This window comes from Phacochoerus africanus, chromosome 10 (genome assembly GCF_016906955.1).
Source record: "Phacochoerus africanus isolate WHEZ1 chromosome 10, ROS_Pafr_v1, whole genome shotgun sequence".
Lineage (NCBI taxonomy): Eukaryota > Metazoa > Chordata > Mammalia > Artiodactyla > Suidae > Phacochoerus > Phacochoerus africanus.
The window spans coordinates 136,885,366-136,906,592 of NC_062553.1; the positions used below are offsets into that span (position 1 = coordinate 136,885,366).

Genomic DNA, 21,227 nt, shown 5'->3' on the forward strand with positions numbered 1-21,227 from the left:
TGACTTTGAGACAGCATCAAATTAAGGCAAAGTGGGGATGGACAGTTTCATCCATCTTTGGTTTTCTAAGAGACTACATTGCTCTTTTGGTCTGACAGGTGGATGAATTACTTTTCCCTGCCCAAGAATCCTGGTTTCACACACACACACACACACACACAGATATGAGGGAAACAAAGAAATAGGTCGCAATTTGGGATTTCGTGAGGATAACCCTACGTGGAAGAACAGAATTTACATGTGGAAAATGCTGATACCCGTCTTTCAGGGTGGTAAATCTTGGGGGAGAATTCACTCCTATGAAAGAGCTTCTTACTGTGTACATAGAATCTTCCCTGCCTTTGCTCTTTGAGGAGTTAGGGCTTGCAGCTGCTCTTCCTCATATCTACTGGGGATCATATTTTCAATTTAGCAGGTACCGTTTGTCCTCGTTCTAAACTCCAGATCTAGCGTCAGATGGTCGCAGGTCACTAAACAGTTTACATGGAGATTTTGGGCGAGGCCCGCCTGAGGATCAGTGCTAATTGTCTTGCTCTGATGTCCCTTCCTGTCTCCTGTGTCCCCGCCTGAAATTCAGTATTCCAGGTGGGTTTTTTCCCTGTGAAAGGTACAGACGTAAGTGCAGGTAATAAAGCAAAAGTCTCCTTACTTTTCCACAGTTCATGACAACAATGTTTCAGAAGATCACAGCTTAGTAAGCCAAAAACAACAGAAACAGGTGTGGAATGCTCCTTTCAGAGACACCCGGAGTTCTGTCTCATGATGTCTTCGTCAGCACGTCTCCACTGCCTCTAACTTCTTGTTTTTCTCTCATCCCAATAGGAATACTACGACAAAGGAGATTACATTATTAGAGAGGGCGAGGAAGGAAGTACCTTTTTCATCTTAGCAAAAGGAAAGGTAAATATCAGTTAAAGCGTCATCAGAGTAAAGCCAAACCATCATTTCGTGTCTGGTTCCCTAGCCACGGCAGCCACCGTTCGGCAGTGCAGCCTGTTCCCCGCCCTGAGTCGGTAAAGGAGCTGCTGCTCAGAAGGAGTCCTGGGATGGGATGGGGTCCGTCTGAGCACTGGGTTTGGGGCCCAGGGAGACTTGGGTGGGTTCCAGCTGAGACAGGAACTTCCTAGTGACCTGAGGTCACTTGACTTCCTTTGGGCCTCATGTCATTGCATGCAAAATGACTGGGTCGTTTCTAAGGTCCCTTCTAGTTACGCGTGTGTGATGCTCGGGCCGAAGGGCCAAGGTCAGGGCTGAACGTTCTCCCATCCCACGGGAGGACAGTGAACGAGGCCGCTGCGGATGGGCTGGTCAGGCAGCAAGCTGTAGACGGTATGGCTCAGAACGGCACCTCCTTCACAAGGAGGCTCAGGGCGATTCAGGTGCTGATGGCCAATGTACAGGCTGATCTCTTTCTCCGCCTGCCTGGGGAGTGGCCAACACGTTGCCGGTCGTTGCCGTGATGACGCTTCCCAGGGCTCCTCAGAGACAGCAGGCGTTTGGGCAACATCGAAGGAAAGGAGAAAACCTTTGAGCACCCGGGTCTATAAACCGTCATATATTTACAAATGCTCTTTCTTCCATGGAAAGAGTCTGTGTCAGAGAGTCAGGCACTGCCCGAAACGGGTTTGTGGTTGAACTTCGAACTGGGCCCCCACGATGGAAACAAAAATGAAAATAGTTTCAGGAAGTCTTCAACCCTCAGAACCACTTTTTATCATTTCCCCCCGATCTGGATCTCATGCTTTGAAAGAATTCTGGTTAATAAACAAATTGCATTTATCCTTTAAAAATATTTTCCATGTAGTATGACTTCCATGAATGCCAATCAGAATTTCTAACCAGCATGAAGCAACCCTCTTGCCGTGTGGAATTGGAATAAGTCTAGCTACAAACAAGGACTATGGAAGTTTTTGTTTGGCTCTGCCGTGGGGGCTCTCAAACCGTGCTGGGCTGGGGAAGATGTCCATGAGACTCTCATGGAAGCCGTGGACCCGTAGCCACCTTTTGCCTTCAGCGTTAGAAGGTGAACAGGAGTCAGCGAGTCAGTGGTAGACGCCTGCTGCAGAACTCCCGATACTCAGTCTTATGCCCAATTGATTTGTCAAGACTTTTTGGCTTTTTGGGAAAAAAAAAAAAAAAGGTCCCACAGGGACCATTATCATTTTCTTTGAGCATCCCTAGGAGGGGATAACTGGATTTATGTAAAAAAAAAAATTGGGGTGGTGAGGGTTGCATAGAGAAGCTTCCTCTTAGAAAGGATGGAGTCGTTTGATCGTGTTAAATCACAGGGTTTTAGTCCATGCAGATGAATTGACTGTATTCAGATTGTTGTGTCTACGGCAGAAATAAAGCAAAGGCTTTTACCCTTTCCCTTGTTCCGTCCAGTTCCTATAGATCTGAGGGGCTTGTTGATGGTAGGCGTGTTCAGGTTCTCCTTTTTAAATCTTTTCTCTTTTCAAAAATTATCTGACGTCATTTAGGTACAAGTCACCCAGAGTACGGAAGGCCACGATCAGCCGCAACTGATCGAAAAACACTGCAGAAAGGAGAGTATTTTGGAGAAAAAGCTCTCATCAGGTGAGTGATTTCTGTACCACACTTAAATAATTCTTTGGTTGTGCAGCTAGTCACTTGGAGGTGTCACATTGATCCATCAAATTAATGGCAGCCGTTATCCAGGGAATAAGCAAAAATTTTAAACTGACGTCTGAACAATTTGTTGTTAAGTAGGACATAACGGTATTAATTTTGCCTAGGAAATCTTAAGTTCGCTAGTGAAAATAAAATGGGGGTTCTGTTAGGATTTTTAGTTTAAAAGAGAAAGAAATTAAAGACATGAAAATTTTAGTTTTCCTGTAAGAATGAGTTTTTGTATTTTCAAGGTTTGAAATACCGCCCTCGTTGACCATTTAAAATGCTATCAAATAACGACTTTACATATTTTTTTTGTGCTTTTAAATCATTATGCCACAGGTAACATTTTCTTAAGAATTTTTATCAGCTGGTTTTCTAAGTTTTAGAGACAATTCAAAATAGTGTATTTGATGTTTCTGCCTGAATCTTAGGCCAAGATTTGAGATTATTTACAGTGGATCTAACTTATGGAAGAAACACTTATAAAGATTAATCAAATGACTCAGGAGATACAATGAGCTTTACTGGAACTCGGAAAACAACCTCACGTCTGAAAATAATGTTTCTTAAATATAAATAAGTTTATAATAAAGATCAAGTTAGAATTTTGAGCAACAACTTTTTTGGAGTTAAATATGTTTTTAAATGAATACTTGAAATTAGTTAAGAAAGCATTCAAAATTTATGTTATTACTACGCTCTTTTCATTTCCTGTTTATTCTTATAAAGTGAGTAGTATTTCAGCTCATTTGTCTTCCTCTTTAATCTTTGTCCGTGAAGCCCCAGCTCTGCTGATTTACGCGTCAGGCTTCCATTCAGTACAGAGCAAAGAACGTGGCCTAAGTTGCCTGAAGACAAATTGGATGCTTTAAAAAATCATAAAGATCTCGTTTTTAAAGAAAATTAAATCATGTAAACTCAGTAAGTTAAGCTATGGCTAGTTTGTAAACAGTTTAAACACTGAATTTAAAGACACCGGTTTCTGTGTCCCATCTTTCTAGCTGGTAATGAACTTGTAGCAATCAAGGTGTCCTTTTTTGTTTATTTGTGATAACATATAAATACATTCGTGGAATATAATCATGGGATATCATTATTCAACACTTCGGTGTATTTGTTTTTAACAATAACACGATTTTTCTCATACTTCCAAGCAGAACAACAGAAGTTTGAAAGTACGGAGAACTTTGTACGTGCACTGCAGACTCAGAATAGCTCTTGGAAGGAAATACGCTGTCTCGTGATGCTGGCTACGACGTAATTTATGCTCCATGTAGCCGATCACAGTGCTTTCCCATGAGAAACATAGGAATTTCCATTTAGTAAAGACCCTTGACTCCCCAAAGCATTTACCAGCAGAAAGCTAAAATCAGCGAGGAGGGTAGTTGGATACAAATATTTTTACATTTTGGGGCGTTTTGGCGCTCTCCCTTTCTAGGGCCACTGACTGTGACTGACTCCATAGTCCTAATATTCTGTATATTTCCATGACTTGACATTAAATAGTCCTAGGAGTTCTTTCAGCATTTATGTGCAAAAATCAATCCATGGCGCTTAACACAGTTACTATTAGAGAAACATGCATGTCTTTGTAAACATATAATCCTTATTAACTGTTTGCAGAGAGTATTTCTGGTCAAGGTCATGACACTGCCAAGTGAAAAGGATGCCATAGCTCATTTTTTGAACTCACAAATCCAACAGTTGACCCATATCAAAGGTCATATCTAAATCTATAATCTACACGCCTGCAAGCTGAACACTACCCAACTCCCAACTCCGAAGCACATCAACCTGAAATGTTGGCACCAAGGACGTCCAGCAAGGACCTCGTGAAAGGTCTCCGGATGCCGGCTGTGTGGACAGAGGGCTTCTCTGGGATGAGAGATGGGCTGCCAGGATTTTCCCTGTCTCATCATTATGGGAAGGAACTATACTTTGTGTGATGCCATTTTTGATGAAGTTGCTTAGAGCAGCCATCTTTTTTCCTTTTTTCTCTTTTCTTTTTTCTTTTCACAGCGGCACCTGCAGCATATAGAAGTTCCCAGGGTTGGGGTCTAATCGGAGTTGCATCTGGAAGCCTAAGCCCAGCCACACCAACTAGGGATCCAAGCTGCATCTGCGACCTACACTGCAGCTTGTAGTAATGTGGGATCCTTAACCCAGGAATTGAACCCACATCCTCACGGACACTGTGTCAGGTTCTCAACCCATTGAGCCGCAACGGGAACTCCTAGAGCAGTCTTATACTGTGCTTGCTGCTCCAGGTTCCCTTAAATAAATCTTAAAGCACTGGGTACCCTAAGGATATACCTTTTTCCAGGGTCTTTAGTTTGTAGCTAATAGAGGGAGGAAACTAAGGTAAATAAAGGTCTCTAGGAATTCTTGACCCATTGCGTGACCGTCGGTATTTATTAGGTAATTCAATTCACCATCGTTAGATCATATATCATAATTCATTGTATCTAAGGCATCAGGTGTAAGATGCGCTATTACGCATTCCCGAGAAAGAAAGACAGTGCTATTAATTATACCGTGAGTCATTGTCAATTGTACAACATGCTCTGACTTCAGAGATTTTAATGGAAAATGGACATCTTAGACTATGAAATGACAGATTTTAGTATTTTTCTAATTCTCTGGATGATATGGCACTAAAAACACATTCTTCAGTTTGTATTCTTAGTTGGTTTATGATATGTTAATTACTTCAGTGTTTTTCTCAGAAAGTCCTTTGATCGGTTAATTTCAATTTTGGCTGCTCATTAACCAGCAATTCCTGTTTGATCAGAGGAGAGCTGTTGTATTTGGGCGGACACAGAGCACAGAATGAAATTCCATTCCCGGCTTCACTCACCGACCCCTTCCTATTCCCAGTGCACGGTTCTCCTCCTCTGGAGGCCTTGTGTACATAACCTCTGTTCGGACCCATTTCGCATTCGTGTCTTGAGAAGGAGTGGAGAACAAACTGTGATGTTCAAAAAGGCGTAGTCTTGGGAAGGCTTAAGGGATGGCACTTCCCACCAGTGGCAGATCCCCTAATAAAAGTAGACGTTTAACTTCTCCCTAGAAAAGTGACTTTTCTGTTTGTCCGCAGTGAGGATGTCAGATCAGCTAACATCATTGCGGAGGAAGATGACGTCGCCTGCCTGGTCATAGATCGGGAGTAAGTATAGCGATGGTGCTGGGGACACAGACCGCTGCCACCTCTGAAGACTTGGCCTTCTGTTCCTCCGGGGGCCCGTCTGTCTTCCCATTCATCACCACTCGGAAATGCTGGCCAATCCTCAGCTGCAAGCACATCCTATTAAAATTCATGGGAAGGAACTGGGCCTTCTGATCTGAATCTGTCTGTGGCAGCGGCAGATGCTGGCAGGCTAAATATTTTGTGTGCAAAGTTTGTACATAAATATCAGCAATAGACTGATTTCAGTTCTGCATCTTCCAGAGAAATAAGCTTATTAGTACTTTTATGAAAATTTTTTCCCCATGCGATAGAGTGAATCCTTTCATAATTTATTTCTAAAATGCTCTCAGCAGTCAAACATTTTTATGAACAAAGCCATCCTCTCTCAAAATATAAAATGCTCATTTGTTAGATGTATTTCCAGAGAAATTTTTTGTTGTTATTTTTTTAAGGCTGCACCTGGGGCATATGGAGTTTCCCAGGCTAGAATCGAATCCGAGCTGCAGTGGCAGGCCTACGCAACAGCTGCAGCAACACCGGATCTGAGCCGCATCTGTGACCTACCTGCTGCAGTTTGTGGCCAGATCCCTAACCCACTGAGCAAGGCCAGGGGTTGAACCTGCATCCTCACTGAGCTAACCTTGGGTCCTCAACCCGCTGAGCCACATCAGGAGCTCCCAGAGGAGTCTTCATTTAACATTTGTATTAATTTGCAAGAGATGTGTCAAAAATAATCTGTAAATGCCTTAGGTCACTTTTTAGGATGGCTCATTTTGTATCCTTAACTCACTTCACATCCTACTTGAATCTGCCTCCTTGGATCGCTCATTAATCAGTTGACTATTTATTGACTACCTAGCTATAATAAGAGAAAGTCAGATATACCAAAGCTAGGCTGTTGTCTGAGGAAAGCCATATGTAGACAAAGAAATAAGGCGTAGTCATATGAAATATTAACAGCAAATAGTAAAATGGCAACAAGTAGCACAAGAGAGTCTATAATTGATTGTTAATTGAATCTAACATTTATTGAGCATAGAATCATAGAGATTTAGAGCTGGAGAGAACTTTGGAATATTTTTTAAAAATCTTTTTATTATGGAAAGTTTCAAATTTGGAAATTAGCGTGTGATGAACCCCAGAATGCAAGCTCAAGCCTCCTCTCTACCGCTTCACCAGCCCTCTTTGGCTTCTCTGTAGCATTTTAAAGCAAATTCCAAACATAAAATTAACTTTCTGTGTATTTTAGTAGCATCTCTAAAAGCTAAGTCTTCTTCGTAAAACACGACCACAATAATATCACATACCTAAAAAGTTAACAGTCCTTGTTGGGTATCTTTTTAATTGAGATAGAATTGCACATAACATTCTGTTCATTTCAAGTGTACAGTTATGGGTCCAGCATATGTGGCACAAGGATCCCCGCAGGACGTTGGCATCCGTTGTCACACACAGGACGGGAACTCTCCGTATCGCTTTGAATTACCTTCGTCTTTTCCTTGCAGCTGAGGAAAGGAAGCCAAGTCCGTTCAAGAGTTGCCCCAGCAGTGTGGTCTGTGATGGGCAGGGGCTCCTGCCCAGGTCTGCCAGGTCCTTTCGCAGCCTTTCCATTGCTTCCTGGAGCCTGTGTTCAGGAAGAGAAGCAAGCATGATGCAGTGAAGTGGGACAGGTTTTACTTGGTGTTTTCAGTTGTGGAAATGGACCTTCACGTGAATAGGCGTTTTCTAAGCAGAGAGGAAATGTGGGAGTCTGTCCAGGGGAAGCAGAACTTGAACACAGAGGCTATAGGTCTAGAAAGTGAGTTCGGGTAAAGGTAACCTTTGGTGACGGCTCTCGAAGGGAACCTGTTTGGAATGGTGTTCTCCTGATAAGGCCTTGTCTGTACAGAGTTCCTTAAAAATATGCACAGGCACTGAACGACAGTAGCTGTGTAGTAAAACCTGACCGATTGCTCCAACATGCTAGGACTGGAAATACAGAAAGGAGGAAATCCTTCCCTTTCTCTTCATTGTAATCACGTGACCAGATATCCACGAGCCCATGTATTCATAATCCATCACAAGGATGCAGTGCTTTTTATGGAGTCTATAAATTACTTGGAAGTTTATAATTTTACAGTGTTTAATTTACACGTGCGTAGTTGAGATTCTTACTCAAAGTACTGTCATGTTAGGCACAATGAGGCATAAAAAGTTTCATGAATTTATTCTGTGGGGAAGAGAGGCTGAATATCAGTTATGACAGGTCGGCCTACCTCCCGGAGCTCCTGGCGCAGTTCTGGTTATCCCAGCGCATTTGTCATCGGCACGTCCCTTCACTCTGATAGGCACCCACTTTGAATGCTAATCGTAGCTGTGACTTACGTCTTATTAAGACCCCTGCTAGTTCTCCCACAGCGCCCGCCCGTGTGTGTCGTTCACACTCACTGGTTTGCTCTGTTTGGCGTCCGTCTTCCCACTCTTCTGTCTCTTCACGAGCGCAGAAACGTCCGCTGTTCTTTGCTGCTGCCGTGCCAGTGTCTGACGTCGTCTTTGGCACATGGGAAGTGATCCAGATGGTGGGCTTGCAATGAAAAATAGTGGCTGCAAGCCTGGGTCTCTTTATTTCTTCTTTCCTACTTCATTATTTTTCAGAAAATTGTGTCCTTGAATGTTCCAGCTAGAATGTTGGAGCTGTTTAAGCTTGACATTGGCTTGCAGAACATGTCCAGAGACCTGTGACACCAGGGTCACATACGTCTAAAAAATAAACTTGGCTGGAGTTCCCTCATGGCTCAGCCGGTTAAGGATCCAGCGTTGTCACTGCGGTGGCTCTGGTTATAGCTGTTGACGTGGAAAAAAAATTGGGGGGGGGGGGGGGGTGAGACCAAAAAAAAAAATTTGTTGACAACAATTCCTCATTGAGCTTCCGCGCAAGCCAAAGAGGTAAAATCAAAGCAAAGTACAAGCAGCATTTCCTTTCACTTGACAACGTCAGCCTTTGGAAGCTGGAGTTGCGTGGCAAGAGGGTTTCTTTCCGACTAGGCCGCAGTCGGCAAAGGACAGTCCGCAGAGCAGGGTAGGAGAGGGGCCGAGCACACCTGCAGGGGGAGTGGAAGCTCCACGGGGGTACGGCTTTTCGGGGCCAGGCGGCAGTGAGTGGCCGTAGCTCGTGCTGAGGTGGCTCTGGTTTCTTAGTTTGAGGTGTTTGGAGGTAAATTTTCATTCCTTTCCGTTTGTTACGTCCGGGAGCTTACGATTTACTGAGGAGGTGATTAAAGCATGGTTCTAGAAGAATACTGATTATTTGGAGGGAAGCGAAAACCCTCAAAATCACAAGTGAAGGTAGATTGGCAGGTGTGGGTGCCAGAAGCGAGGGAGGAGCACTCCAGAAAGTAGATGTTGCTGGTGGGGAAGGGGACCGTTTTCCTCTTGGGCAGCTGCCGTGTGAGAATTCCCGGAGCTGGGCCGGGCCCGGGGCGCAAGGCTGAGACCAGTCGCAAAGCTGTGCTCCCTGAGGGCGAGGGAGGGAGGGAGGGCGCTGGCTGGGCCTCGGCCGAGACCTGCTCAGGTGAGGCACGGAATTTGGCCTGACTTACGGAGGAATGTGGAAAGGGGAGGGGTTACCTGCGGACAGAGAGGGAGAACATTTACCCTTGATTTTAGAAATGAACAGCTTGGGAGTTCCTGTCGTGGCGCAGTGGTTAACGAATCCGACTAGGAACCATGAGGTTGCGGGTTCGGTCCCTGCCCTTGCTCAGTGGGTTGACGATCCAGCGTTGCCGTGAGCTGTGGTGTAGGTTGCAGACGCGGCTCAGATCCCGCGTTGCTGTGGCTCTGGCGTAGGCCGGTGGCTACAGCTCCGATTCAACCCCTAGCCTAGGAACCTCCATATGCCGCGGGAGCGGCCCAAGAAATAGCAACAACAACAACAAAAGACAAAAAAAAAAATAGAAATGAACAGCTTGATTTGATTAAGCAGAGCTGCAGAAATCTGTCACCCAGGTGAGCTGTTGATTCAGGAAACAGATCATGGAGACGCTTTCCTTTGCAGGGTCCTCTTCAAAAAAACAGCAAAAAAAAAAAAAAAAGCGGGGGGGGGGGGGGGGGAATTGCTCGTAAACCTGAACTGAACTGTAAGGCAGACAATTTCAGAAATGTGGTCTCTTCTCACCCATAGCCTCTTTGCCTTCAGAAACGCAAAGAATCGATTAGATAACTATTCTGCACGTGAAGGCAACTTTTTTTTTTTCTTTTCAGGGCTGCATCTGCGGCATATGGAGGTTCCCAGGTTACGGGGGTCGAATCGGAGCTGCAGCCTCCAGCCTACACCACAGCCACAGCAACGCCAGAGCCGAGCCGCATCAAAGAGACCTATGCCGCAGCTTATGGCAACGCCGGATCCTTCACCCACTGAGCAGGGCCAGGGATCGAACCCGCATCCCCATGGAAACTAGTTGGGTTCTTAACTGACTGAGCCACAACAGGAACGCCTGATGGCAACTCTGAAGTGTCATAAATTATTGAAAAACAATCTACAAAACTGTGAATTACCGTACAGATCATCTTTTATGAGTTTAAGAAGAACGGCAAGTTTGCATTGGTAACTATGAGCCGCCACAAGCTTTTTATTTTATTTTATTCGTTTAGAACATTCAACCAAACAGTGGGGACTTTTGAAGAACTCCAGAAATACCTTGAAGGGTACGTGGCAAACCTGAACCGGGATGATGAAAAAAGACATGCCAAGTAAGTGGCCGAATGTTTTCCTCAGCCCCCCGACGGCAGTTTCTGGCAGGTGACGAAGGGGACTGGAGGGGCGATTGGCTGTGGGGTGACTCAGAAATTGGGGGCAGTTCTTTTAAACTGTTTTTCCACAAAGAGGATGCCACTCAGCCCTAGTATGGGTATCATTTTGGTCTACAAGTTTTTTATTTTCCGTGACGAGTGGTAATGGGCGGCAGAAATTTCCCCACAGGAGATTGTGGGAAAGGGATTCTTTATGTTGGTTGGTGACTGAGCTCAGTGGAAAGGAGGGCCCCCTTCCCCGAGGAAGTCAAACAGGAACATGTCAAGGAACCCGCATGGCCCATTCATTCTGATTCTACATAAAGAGCTGGAGCTAGAGGCAGGGTTATTTCACAATAGAAAGGCGTTATGGCTCAGGGGGTTGTGAGTGTTGGGTTCTAAATGTAACTACAGTGATGGGAAAAATTTTTTTTTGTTAATAGGGAAAAAAGCCTGCTTTGGAAAAACAAAATTATTTGAAAACCCTTTGCTAAAAGATTTTGTACACTTAAGCGTATATTCAACAGATAGTACCCTTAAACCTGAAGAGTCCAAAGTTCTAGAAAACTGCCATTTGAGTTAAATTAAACCATTCAGTCAGGGCTGCATAAGGCTTTTTTTTCCCCCCAAGGAATATATTTGCCATTTGTATGCCAAAGGCCTTTTGTAGTAAGAACAATTTATGAATATATAATCCGGAGCAGTAAACTTAATGAAAAGAGAAAAAAAATGAGTATTTCCAAGAACAATACTTAGACATAAAATAAAAAATGTTTTTCATGTTTCACAAAGCAGTTCTTCTAGCTCAGCCGGGGAACCTTCAAGAGCTGACAAAAATAGCCAAACAAGGCAAAGATTCTCTGGTGGCATTCTCCTGTGTGTGCAGCCAAGGAAACAGCTCCCTGGTTTTCTGGTTTTAGTCCTTCTCATTGCCTCTTTGTTTTCAAAGAAGCTTTACTGAGGTATATTTTATTTGACTTGAGTTTTTGGCCACGGCAGGCGGAGGTTCTCAGGCCACAGCAGGGACAGCGCCGGATCCTTAACCCCCTGAGCCACCAGGGAATTCTGAGATGTATTTTAAATACCACGCAATTCACCTGCTCCTGCCGCTCGTTGATTCAGTCTGACGCGTGTCTATTTTTTCTCATATAGGAGTGGATCCATTTTTAAACGTGTATGTTCTGTTATTTTTCTCCCCACATGTACCTAAATCTGATCCTATGAAAGTCGAGATAACCTCTGTGGCGCCTGTGGGCGTCCTTCCTGGCAGACGTCCGACTGTGGCCAGGGCGGGGTTTATGTGTGGCGTGACCCCTGCTTGACGAGGGCAGCATGTGACAGGTGTCTCTTCTCTTGGGCAGGAGGTCCATGTCTAGCTGGAAGCTGTCCAAAGCCCTCTCTCTGGAGATGATTCAGCTGAAGGAGAAGGTGGCCAGATTTTCCTCCTCGTCCCCATTCCAGAACCTTGAGATTATCGCAACACTGGGCGTTGGTGGGTTCGGAAGAGTTGAGCTTGTAAGGGGTTTACGTTTCAAGCATCCGAGAGAAGCCTTTTGACTTTTTTGTTGTTGTTGTTTTATATTCCAGTGTATGTTGGAGGAATATGTGTGTTGGTATTGCTGTGTCTAAACGTTGCTTTGAGCCGAAATTGAGAAAGTGCCCTTTTCCTTCTGTTTGTTGTGTAATAGCAGGTCTGCACTAGTAAGTAATTGGGAATAACGTAGCTGCCATTTCAAGCTTCTCACATCACATCCTTTTGTGATTTTGTCTTGATGGCAGTTACTGGAGAATGTACCAAGGGCTGTGAAACGTACAGCGTATTTCCTAACAGCAAAATGTGTGTTTGTGTTCACTCCCCCTGCATTAACGATATACTCAGGCAAAAAAGAATGGGTCCAGTGAAATGAGATCTTTAAGATCCTGGTTCCATTTCTTAACTCCCCTGCCACGTCTGTATTTGGCTCCCATTGTCCTGTTTTGGGGCTGCTCAAAATTATCTATCAGAAAGGAAGGCAGGAAAGCTGGATGGAAGGGGCTGTTGACAGAGCCGCCGTCTGCAGTGCAGAGCAGGACAGCTGGGAACCGGTGGCCCGATTTGGGCTGTGAGGTCCAATCGCCACCTCCCTGAGCTTAATAACCAGCTTCCTCGGAGGAGCAGAGTGGATCAAGTGCTCCAGGGAAACTGCAAAAGGACAAGCCGCGACCTTTCTGGGTACAAGGGGCCCCGAACCCTTTGCAATCACCAAGCCCTTTTTGCCCGGCAGATTTGTAACCGCTCACGGCCCCTTAACCTTGGGAGCTGTGCTGACGCCTCCGTCTGCTGGGAGGCCTGGTGTGAGCAGATCTGCGGTGCTGCAGAAAGCCTCTGGAGAGTACACTTCACACCCAGTCGATACTTCATCTCTTTGGGGTGGGAAGGAAAGGGAAGGATTTCTTAATAGGCCAGTGAGTATTTGCACTGCGTCTTGTGCCATATGGAGAGATGAGAGAGAGAGCCATCTGCTCTATTTTTTCACCAAAATCTTGGCAAAAGGACTGAATTAACAATGCTGAGGGTTTTTTTTTTTTAATATACGGTTAGATAATAATAAGTGGGACAATATTATACCATCCAGTTAAAAATTGAAGGCAGCCGTAATGGCAAATAGCAGCAAAAGAGGGGATGCCCCCACTTCCGCACATGATTTCATGACTTGTCCGATATCGTCTGCTGAAGGCGGCTTGAGCCTATCTGATAAATACCCATCCAGTTTTAAAAATGTCCTTTTAAGGGACAACCCCGTTTGTCCATCTCCAGCACGGCGTCCAGGGGAACTTGCTGCGCTGGTGAAAATGCTCTGAATCTGCGCGTCCAGCAGGGTGGCCACTGGCCGGACGTGGCTGGCGGGCTCCTGAAATACGGCTAGTGCAACCGAGGAGCTGGGTTTTTGATTTTAATCAATTTAAAATTAAATAGCCTCATGTGACTCGTGGCCGCCCTGCTAGATGGTGCAGATGTGAATCTTGACTCGGCGTGTTTTATTTTGAAAGTCCAAAAAGTGACTATTTAAAAAGAACAGTTTTTGGCAATGCTGGCCCAAGTTTTTCACGCCACATACTCAAAACTGAAGCGATTTCTAAACGTTCAGGCTTCTAACCAGAGTATTTTTCTCACTTTCGTACAAATATTTTAGAACCATGTCCCAGACATGTGCATTCTTTTGGGAAATACAGGGAAAGGGAAGTGTGTACACCTGAATAAAATTCCCTTCCCAGAGGGATGAGTGGGTAAAAGCTTACGTGCTATTTAAATATGAGCGAATTTGAATATTTTCCTTCAACGAATTTGAAACGAGTTGACACATGTTGCAGCGATGTTGTAAACATCTTCCCAGTAAGTTCATGTTGAGGGCTCCTTCTCTTCGTCTGCAGGTTAAAGTAAAAAATGAGAACGTCGCTTTTGCTATGAAGTGTATAAGGAAGAAACACATAGTTGACACTAAGCAGCAGGAACACGTCTACTCAGAAAAGAGGATCCTGGAGGAGCTGTGCTCGCCCTTCATCGTCAAGTACGTGAGCTCTTGGCCCCCGGAACGCAGCCTCATAGGCTCTTCTTTGGAGTGTCACCTGCAGCAGGTCGGAGGAGGAGGAGGAGGCCCTGCTCTGCCCGGTGCATCCCGGTCGCAGCGACCATCCATAGAATGCTAGAAATTTGAGATCTGAAGTCAAGAGTCCAGATTTTTTTTATTCTTGGAGAAATCTCAGGAATGTGGTGGTGTGTGTGTGTATAAAATTAGGTGGGAAAATTTTAATTATTTAATTCAGATCTAATGCAGAATTTGGGAGACAAGCAGGCATTCGGAACCCCTCGGGGAGGTGCTGCTGTTGATTCGAGTTCATGTAGGCTGCCAAGGAGCTGATCCTAGCAATGCCTGGATGCCAAAAGATCCACCTCCTTTTCTTCCTTTCTTTCTTTTTTATTTTAACGTCACAAATTTTAATTAAGGGTCATAAATGGTTGACAGCGGATGAAGGAAGAACCTGTTAGTAAAACCCAGGGTAAAGGTTTTATCTGCTGCATGTATTTTTTTGTCTTGTTTCAGTCGAGGGCCAGAGTTAATAAATTTTTTTTGTTTGCTTTTTAACATTTTTTAATTTAATTTTTATTTTATATTGGAATGTGGTTGGTTGGCAGTGTTGTCAGATTTGGGTGCACAGCAAAGTGGTTCAGTTCTTTTTCAGACTCTTCGCCCGTGTGGGTGTCGCAGAGTATTGAGTGGAGTTCCCTGTGCTGGACCGCAGGTCCTGGTTGATCGCCTCTCGGGTACTCTAGTGTGTGCGTGTTAATGCCAGCCTCCTAGTGGACCCCTCCTTTCCACCTTGCCCCGTTGGGAACCTTAAGGTCGTAACCCACGCATCACAGGAGAGCCATGGCCTCGAACAGTAACTGTATAGCTGTCACCAGGGTTTGGAAGAGAAATGTTGTTATAGGCCACAGCTCGCTTGTCAATTCACGGGTTAGTGGTGTAGGCCAGTAAAGGCTTAGGTTTTCATACATGTCTTAATGCCCCAGAGTGTAGCTTTAGAGATTCCTGGGTGATGCAAAGTTCCTCTGTAATAGAATTTATGCTTTTTGATCAGATGCCTTGAGAGAATTTTTCTGCCTATCTGTATTCTCAGACCCATTTTTTCTCAAGATTAAAAAAGATTCTGAACCCAGGCCATGCTAGCGACAGAGTCATCCAATTATCTTTATGTGAACCTGTGCCCTCTCCCCCCTTTTTAATCAATAATTCATTAAAAACTATCATGAGTAGCTTCAGGGCCTAGATTAAGTTTTATTCATTTTCTCACTTCCAGCTCTTTGCAAAGTACCTGGGTAGAGTAGGACAGTAATAATATTAAGAATAAATATTAATCAGTGTTTATTATTGAGAAAGAAACATGTGCCAGGTATTTTTCTAAACAAAAATAAAATATATACTGATATATATAGAAGATGTATTTATTTAAATATTTTATATTTATATTTTTATATATTATATATAGAGAGATATTAAATTAATACATAGAATCAATAATGTATAATTAATACATAATCGAATATTGGGTTTGATTAATATTAATCAAATTAATCAGATTAATATACAGTCAAACGAGTATGTGTATTTGTTACGATTCTCGTAATGAAACGAGCAAATATTACGGTTGTCCTCACTGAGCAAGAACGATGAGAAAACCGAGGTGGCTTCGCTAATACACAGCCAGTCAGGGATTCAAGCCTGGGCAGCTTGGATCCGGGGTGCACGCCGACCTCTGCTGCCTGTACGTGATGCGCTGCTCCGTGGTCTGTGTTGGCATGAGGGCGAAAGGGGCGTCTCTTGAGTAAGATCCGAAGCTGCTTTCAGCCCAGGTCCCACGTCAGGGGTGAGGCTGGCATTCCGCCAGGTTTGGGGAGTCTTGCCGGTGGGGGACTCTGTCTGGTTCAGTCCCTCTGGCCATTGCTCTCAGGTGAAGAGAAGCATCTTGCCCAAGACCACACTTCTTTTCCAGGTATGGTCCCACATGCAGTGATGCTCGAAGCTAAGGCTCTTGTAAAACCAGGTCACAGCCTGACTCCCCCTCTGACCGAGTTCACCTGTTCCTCCTCCATGGCCATGGGTCCCAAGAGCACGCGCCTCCCAACGTCCTGCTTGCAAATTTCTGTCTCAGAGTCCATTTCCCAAGTCCAGAAATAAGACATGGGCAGGAATAACTGAGGCCTTAAGACTGTACAGAGGTCTCTGGGCTTGGGGAGGAAGGAAAGGCTGCTTTCAGTCGGCACTTTAGTGAGCTCTTTTATCGGGAAGGTGAACTTGGCTTTGAGAAGCAGACACCACTTGTGCAGTGGAACTGAGATGAAGTTCATTTTCGGAGTACCCGTCGTGGCGCAGTGCGAATGAACCTGACGAGCATCCATGAGGATGCAGGTTCCATCCCTGGCCTCGCTCAGTGGGTTAAGGATGCAGCATTGCCGTGAGCCGTGGTGGAGGCCAGTGACTGCAGCTCCAATTCGACCCCAAGCCCAAGATCCTCCATATGCCATGGGTGCGGCCCTAAAAAGACAATAAATAAATATTAAAAAACAAGAAGTTCAATCTGTACTTAGGTGGGGGCGGGGGGAGTCTAAGCAAAGGGGTCTCCAGGAGCACAAGCAGGGCAGGAGGGGCGATCAGAGTGGTCAGCCAGCAGCCCAGAGTGGCTGTCGGAGGTTGGGAGGGGGCGGGAACCAGGACCGTTGCTCAAGATGCCGCCAGTGATGCTCTTGGGCCGCCCCGAAGACGTCTTAACCTGCCTTCGTCGCCGTCACCGCGCCCGTCTTTGTCTCCACAGGTTATATCGCACGTTCAAGGACAGCAAGTACGTCTACATGCTGCTGGAGGCCTGCTTAGGCGGGGAGCTGTGGAGTATACTAAGGGACAGGTAATGCAAAACGAGTAGAAACAGCACCTTCTGCCTGTCCCTGTCTGGCCGCAAGGATGCTCGCTCTATTCATGCTCATTTTAAAGCGATGGGAGGACGCTGGGAAGAGATGAGTGGACGGAAATAGTACCCTTGACCAGAAAGTAACTGTCGTGAGGTTTTCTTAGCCAACGTTGTGGTCATGTGCTGTGTCCCTGTCACTCGCATGTGAGGGACCAGAGACGTGCAGGCCTGGAGTGTGGGCCGCCCGTGTCACGCGGCGCGTGTGAGGCGGAGTCAGTAGAAACCCAGACGTTCCGGATTCTACCTCTTGAGAAGGGAGGTGACCGAAAAGCGGAGGGAGGGGTCTGCAAAGATCCTGATCGCCCCAAGGGGGGTTTCCACACGGTCTAAACCGCAGGTGTGTACCGAGCTCCGCCCACACACCAGGCTCCCGAGTGGACGGCGGAGCCCGTTCCTGATGGGCTTTCCTAACCCGAAGTCTAGGACACAGGCCGTCCTCCTCCAAAGAGTGTCAGTTTTGTTTCGGAAGCTAATGTAGTGGGCAATTTTAAAACATTCCATTATTTCACGTGGAAACATAAATACAGCAAAGTTGGCAGTTTGTAAGGAGAGGTGGAAAAACGTGATGGCCTGGGAGGGGCGTGAGGTGAGCTCTAAAGACAAAATTCAGGAGGCTGGAGAGGAAGGGGCGGAAGACAGAGCAGGAAAGCTGAGACAGGATGAGATCTCTTACTTGCTGAGTAAGAGCAGCATTTTTTTTTCTTTCTCTTGTATTTATTTTTTTAAATTGTTATTTCCCCAACACAATATTCTTTTAACTGTACAGCACAGTGACCCAGTTACACATACATGTACACATTCTTTTTTTCTCACATTACCAGGCTCCAACCTAAGTGACTAGACATGGTTCCCAGGGCTACAGAGCAGGATCCCATTGCTAATCCATTCCAAAAGCAGTAGCTTGCATCTATTAACCCCAAGCTCCCAAACCACCCCACTCCCTCCCCCTCCCCCTTGGCAGCCATAAGTCTATTCTCCAAGTCCATGATTTTCTTTTCTGCGGAAAGGTTCATTTGTGTCCTATATTGAATTCCAGATATAAGTGATATCATATGACGTCTTTCTTTTTCTGACTTACTTCACTCAGGTTGAGAGTCTCTAGTTCCGTCCATGTTGCTGCAAATGGCATTATTTCATTCTTTTTACAGCTGAGTAGGATTCCATTGTGTATATCTACCACATCTTCCTAATCCAGTCCTCTGTCGATGGACATTTGGGTTGATACCATGTCCTGGCTATTGTGAATAGTGCTGCAATGAACATGCGGGTGCATGTGTCTTTTTTAAGGAGAGTTTTGTCCAGATAGATGCCCAAGAGTGGGATTGCTGGGTTATATGGAAGTTCTATGTATAGATTTCTAAGGCATCTCCATACTGTTCTCCATAGTGGCTGTACCAGCTTACATTCCCACCAATAGTGCAGGAAGGTCCCTTTTCTCCACACCCCCTCCAGCCCTTGTTATTTGTGGACTTATTAATGATGGCCATTCTGACTGGTGCGAGGTGGTATCTCATGGTAGTTTTGATTTGCATTTCTCTAATAATCAGCGATATTGAGCATTTTTTCATGTGCTTGTTGGCCATCTGTACATCTTCCTTGGAGAAATGTCTATTCAGGTCTTTTGCCCATTTTTCCATTGGATGATTGGCTTTTTTTGCTGTTGAGTTGTATGAGTTGCTTATATATTCTAGAGATTAAGCCCTTGTCCGTTGCATTGTTTGAAACTATTTTCTCCCATTCTGTAAGTTGTCTTTTTGTTTTCTTTTTGTTTTTCTTTGCTGTGCAAAAGCTTGTCAGTTTGATTAGGTCCCATGGTTCTTATTTCTGTTGCTTTGGGAGACTGACCTGAGCAAATACTCATGATGTTGATGTCAGAGAGTGTTTTGCCTATGTTTTCTTCCAGGGGTTGGATGGTGTCCTGTCGTGTATTTAAGTCTCTCAGCCATTTTGAGTTTATTTGTGTGCATGGTGTGAGCGTGTGTTCTAGTTTCACTGATTTGCATGCCGCTGTCCAGGTTTCCCAGCAATGCTTGCTGAATAGACTGTCTTTTTCCCATTTTATACTCTTGCCTCCTTTGTCAAAGATTAATTGACAGAAAGTGTCTGGGTTTATTTCTGGGTTCTCTCTTCTGTTCCATTGGTCTGTATATCTGTTTTGGTACCAGTACCACACTGTTTTGATGAGTGTGGCTTTGTAATAATGCCTGACATCTGGGAGAGTTATGCCCCCTGCTTGGTTTTTGTTCCTCAGAATTGCTTTGGCGATTCTGGGTCTTTTGTGGTTCCATGTAAAGTTTTGGATTGTTTGTTGTAGTTCTGTGAAAAATGTCATGGGTAATTTGATAGGGATTGCACTGAATGTGTAGACTGCTTTGGGTAGTATGGCCATTTTTACAATATTAATTTTTCCAACCCAGGAGCATGGAATATCTTTCCATTTCTTTACATCTTTAATTTCCTTGATTAATGTTTTATAGTTCTCAGCGTATAAGTCCTTTACCTCCTTGGTCAGGTGTATTCTGAGGTATTTGATTTTGTGAGGTGCAATTTTAAAAGGTATTGTATTTTTGTATTTCTTTTCTAATATTTCATTGTTAGTATACAGAAATGTGATTGATTTCTGAATGTTCATCTTATATCCTGCTGCTTTGCTGAATTTGTTGATCAGCTCGAGTAGTTTTTGGGTTAAGTCCTTAGGGTTTTCTATGTATAGTATCATGTCACCTGCATACAGTGACAGTTTTACCTCTTCTCTTCCTATTTGGATGCCTTTTATTTCTTTTGTTTGTCTGATTGCTGTGGCTAGGACTTCCAATAGTTGTCGAACAGCAGTGGAGAGAGTGGGCATCCTTGTCTTGCTCCAGATTTTAGTGGGAAGGCTTTCAGCCTTTCTCCATTGAGTATTCCGTTTGCTGTGGGTTTGTCATAAGAGCAGCATTTGAATGGAAGACCAGGGCAGCAGAAGAGGAGACGGGAAGGCGGCTTAGTGTGAGGTTGAAGAGGTGAATGCCAGGCCAAACATTTAGACGGTGACCTCTGGGCCCGTGGTTCTCAACCCTGGCTTCACATTACATTTGCAGGGGGAGCTTTTATAGAGTAAAACTGCTGAGCCTAATGCCGAAGGCTTTGGTTTGGTTCACCTACAGTGGGGTCCAGGAAATGATTTTTAACTGCCTTTCAGGCAATTCTAATGTGCACGCATGGTTGGTAATCACAGACCTATGTGAAAAGAGACCTTGAAGCATCTCGGTGGAGATGCCTGTGTTGTGTGGGAACAATTCGGATGGGTCCAAACGGGGGAACCCGGAGCGGCTGAGGACACCCGCAGGACACCTGCAGAAGCATTCATGTCTTCCGTCATTGCGTCCACAGGCGGATCTTTGTAGAAACTCTAAATCTATTTAGAGGGAGAAATTCCTGCTACCTCTTAGACACTTTGCCTGGTCCTTAAAACAGCCTAGGTAAGTCGGTAGTGAACCCATTTTACAGAGAGGGATCTGAGGCTCAGAGGAGCTGAACAGCATGCCCAAGGACGCCGTGAGAGGACGAAGCAGGCCTCAGAGCCCGTTCCTCTCATTCCAAAGCCGCATCCTTCTGTCCCGCCACGCAGCACATCTGCCGCATTGTAATAATTCAGTGTGTAGCCCCAGGCACAGAGCTTTCGCAGGGCAGCACCCATCATCACGGCGCACCAAGTGGGAAAGAGCTCTGACCCCCGTTTCCACGTGGCGCATCGTCCGATGCTGCGCGGTCAGGACATGAGCAGCCTCCCCGAGGCCTTTGTCGGCAGGTGGTCAGTTACAGACGTCCGGTTCAGGCGCTCCATCCAAGTAGCCGCATTTTCTCCAACGTTTGCCAGAGAGGTCTGAAAAAAAGCCTTGTTTTCCTGTTTCCATGTGGTATGACTGTCGGAAATGGCTGTTAGGACTAAGACAACATTGCTAGTCAGCTGTGCTCCAATAAAGATTTTGAGGAATTGTTTAGATGTAGACGTTTTAATTTTAGTGCAGTGGTTCTTACCTGCATCAAGTCCCCCCTAAATTTCCTTATGCTCCAGCTAATTCACGGGCATCACGAAGAGCTTTTTAGGGCTGGTGCCCCCAAAACGTTTACGTTGCATAAGTCTACACTCTGG

At 45.1% G+C, this 21,227-nt stretch overlaps 1 protein-coding gene across 1 annotated transcript in view; it reads left to right on the top strand.

The window, feature by feature from the left end:
• The window catches only part of PRKG2 (protein kinase cGMP-dependent 2), a 100,615-nt gene that overhangs the window by 48,089 nt on the left and 31,299 nt on the right, over positions 1–21,227 (top strand). Inside the window, 8 exon segments of the mRNA XM_047799335.1 lie at positions 823–900; positions 2,481–2,528; positions 2,531–2,577; positions 5,732–5,800; positions 10,451–10,549; positions 11,950–12,103; positions 14,000–14,136; positions 16,940–17,029. Of these exon segments, the coding sequence (XP_047655291.1) occupies positions 823–900; positions 2,481–2,528; positions 2,531–2,577; positions 5,732–5,800; positions 10,451–10,549; positions 11,950–12,103; positions 14,000–14,136; positions 16,940–17,029 (722 nt within the window).